The 7,456-nt window shown below is 43.2% G+C and overlaps 1 protein-coding gene across 2 annotated transcripts in view; it reads left to right on the forward strand.

Annotated features, from left to right (window-relative positions):
* The window catches only part of Trio (trio Rho guanine nucleotide exchange factor), a 289,368-nt gene extending 286,716 nt beyond the window's left edge, over positions 1-2,652 (forward strand). For both annotated transcript variants that reach the window (XM_034523627.2, XM_076916394.1), the window contains exon 57: positions 301-2,652. In XM_034523627.2, coding sequence (XP_034379518.2) covers positions 301-849 — 549 coding nt within the window. In that variant the 3' untranslated portion in view covers positions 850-2,652. The remainder of the gene's footprint in view (positions 1-300) is intronic.
* The last annotated feature ends 4,804 nt before the right edge of the window (positions 2,653-7,456 follow it).

The following is a 7,456-nucleotide window of genomic DNA, read 5'->3' on the forward strand; positions in this document are numbered from 1 at the left end:
TCTGTTGGGTCAGGAGATATTTAGGAAGTTCCTGTCAGTAGTTGGCATGGAATCTGCCCACATGAGGTGCCTTGGGAAGAGGAGGCAATGTTGACTTAGGCTATTTAGACCCTAAAGCTGAGAGCCACTCCTAGGGGCTCGTTCCTCTCCGGCCTGTTCCCTCACTGGCCCGGAGAACTTCCTTTGGGTGGCAATTGTGCGGCTGACTTCCAGATCCCCGTAGGATCCCAGCAGTGGTCAGACTGAGCATGGGTTAGGGGTGTTTGCAAATGACTATTGGTGTCTCCTCCTACATCCTAGCCTGAGAATATCTTGGTGGATCAGAGTTTGGCCAAGCCAACCATTAAACTGACTGACTTTGGAGACGCCGTCCAGCTCAACACCACCTACTACATCCACCAGTTGCTGGGGAACCCCGAGTTTGCAGCCCCGGAAATCATCCTTGGGAACCCTGTCTCCCTGACCGCGGACACATGGAGTGTTGGGGTGCTCACCTATGTGCTGCTCAGCGGCGTGTCCCCCTTCCTGGATGACAGCGTGGAGGAGACCTGCCTGAATATTTGCCGGCTGGACTTTAGCTTCCCAGAGGACTACTTTCAAGGAGTTAGCCAGAAGGCCAAGGAATTCGTGTGCTTCCTCCTGCAGGAGGACCCCGCCAAGCGTCCCTCGGCTGCACTGGCCCTGCAGGAGCAGTGGTTGCAGGCAGGAAACGGCGGCGGCAAAGGCACGGGCGTCCTGGACACGTCCAGACTGACTTCCTTCATTGAGCGGCGCAAACACCAGAATGATGTTCGACCTATCCGTAGCATTAAAAACTTCCTACAGAGCAGGCTTCTGCCTAGAGTTTGACCTATCCTGAAGTTCTTTCTCATTCTCTTTCACCTGCCAATCAGCTGTTAATTTGAATTTTGAAAAGGAAACCAAACCAAACCAAGCGGCCGGCCGCCGGCTGTTCATCGTGTGAAATGGCATTCCAATGTGCTCGGCAGCGCTTGGGCTCAGAGCTGCGCTGGGGTGGAGGACCTTCAGTTACACTCTGCACGGGCAGAGATCGCATTGCTGTATCACAGTATTTTATTCAGGTTCCTGCAAAAAAAAAATAATAATAATAATAAAGAGATACTTTTTTAAATGAACATGGATAGAATTTTGCAAATTTAACATTTTCAAGATTTATTCAAGGAGACACATGCCTATGTTCAAACCACTGGTGTTACACAAAACTGAGATACTGTGCATTTCTGGGAAAGACTCGCCAGGTGGCAGCCACTCCCGTGGCCTCCGCCAGTGCTTGGTGTCCACCTGGCACTGAGCTTTTCCAGCCGCCTCGTCTGGGTACATCTTGCCGGGCACCAGACTTGGCTTCTGAAACGTGCATTCAACCTCAATCTTTTGCATAAAATATAATGAATGGTTTTGCTCTGATGAAATGTAGGCCTTACTTGTACATAAAACTCTCCCTGCCTTTTGTCTGGCATACCCTCCCCTTCCCCTCCTACCCACCGCCTGGGCCTTCCTCTTGGGGGTCTGATGGGGTCTGCCCATCCAATGGAGACTTGAGGCTGGGTCCAGCCCCACTGGCCCCTCCCCAGCCCCACCCCAAACCGTCAATCAGATTGTTGAACGGTATACAGTCAGATGAAAATAACTGTAAATGCACTCATTGGGGATTTTTTGGGGTTTTTTTGTTTTGTTTTGTTTTGTTTTGTTTTGTTTTGTTAATTTCAGATCATGTGCAATGTAGTGGCTTTAACATTTTCTGCAACTATTTATGAAGACTTCTGTTGTACCTGTAATAAATATATAGAAAAAGCACATACTTCGCAAGTGAGCTTTCTGGTTCTGTGTGTGTTGGGGGTGGGTCGTAGCCCTGTGCCATCAGTCAAGGACACTTAACTCTTCGTGAAATTTGTCAGTTTTGAGGACTGTAAAAAGTGATTTCATACTCTGAATATAAAACTGGATAATAGGGTAATGTTTTAAATTTTATTATGCTATTATTCAGAATGCCAAAGTATTATTTTTTCCCAGAATCAGTCTGAACATTTACTACTTTTTAGACTTTTTGACATTCAACTTTCTGTACAAAAATTGGCTGGATTTTAAGCTTTTGGTAAGAAAGCCACTTAAGTGCCAGCCACCCCGAGGCTGGCACGCAGTGCCCGAGTCACTGTGGTAGAGCTGGCGCTGGCGTGGGAACTCCTTCAACACAAGAAGTTGGATTTCTGGCACGCTTGGATTTTTCTGGATGTCTTTTTATCTTTATTGTATGAAATACACTTAAAAAAAGAGACCAGCTTGCTTCCCAAGCCAGCCAGACATCTGGGTCGTGAGCCATAAACTGGCATACTCAAGCTTTGCAGTTTCCGATGTATTTTATTTATTCTTCCGTTGGATTTTTGTTTGTTTCTTGTAAAATTGTACAGAAACTTTTTAAGAGAAATTGGATTCAAAAACTGGATGTGTATCTGTAACCTCATAACTTTTATTTGTGTACTGTTTTCTTTGATTATTTCAGTTAAAATTTTTACATTATTTTTTGCATGTATATTTCTTTGTACAGAGACCTTACATGTTTACACAGTATGATGTGATGTAAATATTTTATTTTGCCATCAGTTATTTTAAAAAAAATTAAACATATTTGCCTGATTCTGGTGTTAGACTTTTCATTTAAATTAATCACTGCTAAATTAGAGAGTTCCCTGAGAGAGACATAGCAGGGGCTGGTGTTTAGGGGTGAGAGGCAGATTGTCATAGGCCGAGGATGAGCCGGTTCAGGCTTGTGATGCAGGGTGGTCAAGCATAACCTGCATACTGCCAGTGTGTAACAGCATACTGGCTGTCTTTTGGTAATGGGGCCTAAGTTTATCCTGATGCAGGGTACCCTGTTTTCCTGATGAAGGGAGTTTCATTCTGGCCTTAAAAAAAACAAAAGTATTGCTATTTACCCAGAGTCGGGCACTGCTATGGCACTGTACCTGTTGAGACCCCCAGACCCACCCTTTCTTAGAACATGTCCAGCTGCCCTCTGCTGGTGCTCTCGGGTCACTGCAGGGTCTGCTGTGTCCGCTCTCCTTACTGTCCTAGTAGTACGTCTCTCTGCCTGATGGACAATACCATCTCTCCATTCTCTTTGGGTTTTCTTCTGGGATGCCAACCTGTGCCCTTGTGCTGAACGAGGTGTATGGAGAAAGGCCCGTGGCAAGATTAGTTTGTCATGATTTCAAGGATATTTTTTCCCTCAGGAACATCAAGATGCTTGTTTTTCTTCATGCTACAGTCTACAAATCTTTTAGGCCCACAGGTACGATTTAACTATGAGGTGTGTGGAATCACCAGGATCTCGGCAGAATCAGTCATGATGACATGTTGTAGCAAATGTTCATTTAAAAGGCATTATGACACCTTTGGACACTGGAAGAAAAGATGCTATTTGTATTTGAGACCTAATAGGAGAGGTGAATATAATTTTTGAAACCAGTAGTGTCCTTCCCAGATTTACCTATATAATTAGATCTCTAATTTATATTATATAAATATCAGGTATATAATAAGCATTATATATAATATACAACAAACTACATTAATTGTATATTTGCATATGAAATATTTACACAAAAATATTATTCCCCCCCCCCAAAAAAAAATAACCCTTCTCTGCCAGCAGGTTTCTTTGTTCTGAGTTCTATGCTCCAGAGATGAACTTGCCTTGGGATTTCATGTAAGTAGTCATTCATGGGACTAACTTCACAGGGTGACCTGGACATCATCTCAGGTCATTATGCCTCATATTCAGTTATATTACACACTCTTATTCTTGTGGCAGTGTCCTGATACTCAAATAGTTTCACCTCAGGATACTGATATTGACATAGCCTGTCCATCATCAGACAGGCACCTCCTGTTGCCCCTTAATGGTCACATCTGTCCTGGTAAGCTCTCATTAATAAGGCAAGGGGCTTGTGTATTCCTCTCTGAGAGTTTTTGGTTTTTTGTTTTTGTTTTTATCATGAATGGGCATTAAATATTACCAGGCGATCTTTTGTATGACTGATGTGATCACATCATTTTTCTTCTTTAGCCTAATAAATACATTTAATTTTCAAATATTGACCTGACCTTGAATGCTCGGAATGAGGCCCCCACCTTGGCCTGGTACTCAGTCTGTCTTCTGAACTATCTGTGGTGATGTCTTGATTTTGTTTTTCTCTTGTATTCTCATGACCACTGATCTGCAGCTTTACCCTCACGTCACTGCCCCTGGCATCAGTTAGGACTAACTTCACAAGGTGACCTGGACAGTGACATCTCTATTTGCCTACAAGGGATTGTATAGCAATCTATGTAGCATGATAGTGCAAACCTTTAATCCCAGCACTTAGAGCAGAGGTTCAAAGCCAACCTAGTCTAGAGACTAAAACGCAAGTTCCAGGACAGCCAAGGCTACGCATAGAGATACCCTGTCTTAAAAAAAAAAAAAAAAAAAAAAATCAATGTGTTTAGTAGAATTTTCCAGCAAACCCACATGGGCCTAGAGAATTGTGTATGTGGTTTTCAATTATAGTAGCAAATTCCTTCATCAGTATGATGATTACTTGCTTCTTATTCACTGACTAGCAATCACTTGTATTGTTCAAGAAAAACAATCATGTTGTGTCTGGTAATTCCATCAGTCAAGAGAGCTGATGCTTCCCACTTCCGTTATGGATTTTGTCCTAGGCCAGCTCTGACATCCAGGTAACTGATGAAGGCACCAAAACCTGGTGGCTTCTGGCAATCCAACTCTCTCTTGTTATTCTGGGGCCAAAAGCTCATGGCTTCTGGCAGGACCCCAAACTATGGGATGGTACCACCCACATTGAGGACATGTCTTCCCCTCAGTCAAATCTCTCTGGAAACACAAAAATACTCAGACGTATCTCCTAGGTGATTCCTCATCCAGCTGAGTTAACAATGAAGAAATAACATCAACCTACTTCTCTGCGGTGCTACCTCTCCTGATGGTGGTTGCTTTGAATGTCTCATCTATACATTTAAAACTATGATGTCATCCTTTTCACTTGTCCATTGCAACAACCAAACATAGTTTAAAAACTAATGAGGAAAAGGAAAGGATAATTATCTTGCCTAGGGTTTACTGCTGTGAACAGACACCGTGACCAATGCAACTCTAGTTAGGGTTTATTGCTATGAACAGACACCATGACCAATGCAAGTCTTATAAAAACAACATTTAATTGGGGCTGGCTTACAGGTTCACAGGTTCAGTCAGTCCATTATCATCAAGGCAGGAGCATGGCAGCATCCAGGCAGGCAGGAAGAGCTGGGAGTTCTACATCATCTAAAGGCTAATAGCAGAATACTAAAACCCAAGTTCCAGGACAGCCAAGGCTACACACAGAGATACCCTGTCTTTAAAAAAAAAAAAAAATGTCAATGTATCATTAAGTGTTTAGTAGAATTTTCCAGCAAACTCACATGGGCCTAGAGAATTGTGTATGTGGCTTCCAGGCAGCTAGGACAAAGCCCATGCCCACAGTAACATACCTACTCCAACAGAGCCATACCCTCTAATAGTGACACTCCCCGGGCCGAGCATATACAAACCGTCACAGTAATTACAGATGATTTTATTCTTTCCCTTGTCTGTCCTTCCTATGTGATACCCTAGATCACTTCCTGTATCCTTTCTACTCAGAAGGACACATGTCATCTGTCATTGAGGGACATTCTGATGACAGTAATTCTTAAAAGTTTTCCTTCCCAGAAGAATATCCTTACTATCAATTTTTACATCTTTGATCAATATAGAATTCAAAATTGACGATCTTTCTTTAGCACTTGGAAAATAACCACACTACTTCCTGCAGGCCTCCATGGCTTCCAGTGACAAATCAGCTGTCATTTATTCTTATTTCTTCCGTCTTCTATGATTCTCCGTTAAGCACATCCATTGAGTTTTGTTATATTTTAAGTTCTAAAATTGTATTTAAGTTTTCTTCCTACCTATTTTCTTGCTTATGTTTTCTCTTCATTTCTCTCGGCCACACTCGTAATATTTTTTCATTGCAGGATTTATTATTATTATTATTATTATTATTATTATTATTATTATTATTATGGCTGCCTTAAGATTTTTGTCAGAGAAATCTAACATGCCTATAATATCAGTGTTGATATTGATCGTTCATCTTTTTATTCCGGTTGGGATTTTCCTGGCCGAATTATTTTACTTTTAAATGGGGAGGTTTGGGGTATTAGATTGTAGGATTGTTATAGAACCCTGATTTAATCAGCTTTCTTAAGACACCACTTCAGCAGGGAAGGGCAGATTCTTACTAGGCTCCTAATATCATAGAGGGTGACGATGGTTATAAGACCTCCAAGTGACAGTGCAAGGGATAACTGCGCCAGGCCTCCTCTGGTGCTATTCTGTAATTAGAGAGGATTGGAACACTGCTGTTGGTGGGTGGAAATGAAATTATAACCCCACCCCACCCCCACAGTCTTCTCTGATAGCAATAAGAGCAGACACTCTGCCTGGCGAGCCACAGCAAGAAAGTCCGAATTCTCCCTCCAGGGTTCCCAACCAAAAGCAAACTGGTTTCAAGGAATTGTTTCTACCAATTACCAGGCTCAGGAGTTGCTGACCCTTCCCCCCAGGCTTCCTTGAAATCACAAGTAGTATGTCTGGACTTGATCCATGAAGCCCTTCCTGGGTTGGCACCTGTGCTGTCTCTTACCAGCCAATCACAGAAGAACCCAGTGCACAAGTACACTTCTCTGCCAGCTGCAATGTACACGCACAGCACTCTGCCAAGTGCAAAACTCGGTACTAAAAGCAAAGAATTAAAGAGAGTTGTGCAGAAACGCTGGGCCTTCTGCAACAGCTGGCTGCACCCCTGTACCAGCATCTACTTCCTGTCTGTGTAGGATCTGCCCTTTACATCCTACCGGGGCCTGTAAAGTAACTCTTCCTCAAAGTCTCCTTTGCAGGTACAACCACAGTACAGCCTCATTTGAATGTTACTGCTTCTCTCTTCACGATTTCTATTTTGAATTGAACAAAAGGTCGGGTTAACCTCGGTGCTTGAACCTAGGAACACAAAGAGCTAGCGACACCAAAATGAGCTGGTTAATGTCAACAAGAGCTATGCTTTGCTCATTCCTAATTTCCCTGCTGAGTTGAGCTGAGAGTTTAGGCTGCTTATACTGGCTGCTACTTGGCATCCTTGAGCTCAGTCTCGCCGTGGGATTCATGCCCCATTAGAGCTGGGCAGGAATAAAATTGTGGCTCTGTGTTTGTCTACTGGTTGTGTTGAAACTGCACTTTTCGCTGTGAGATGTTGCCAGAGAAGGGTGGCCACTCAATCTCTGCCTGGAAGCTCCTTACCTGGCTGGGCCGTGCCTCATTCTTTGTGCATGCATGGGCTTTGTGTGGTCTTTTTTGTCT

The sequence above is a fragment of the Arvicanthis niloticus genome, chromosome 19, assembly GCF_011762505.2.
Source record: "Arvicanthis niloticus isolate mArvNil1 chromosome 19, mArvNil1.pat.X, whole genome shotgun sequence".
Taxonomy (NCBI): Eukaryota; Metazoa; Chordata; class Mammalia; order Rodentia; family Muridae; genus Arvicanthis; species Arvicanthis niloticus.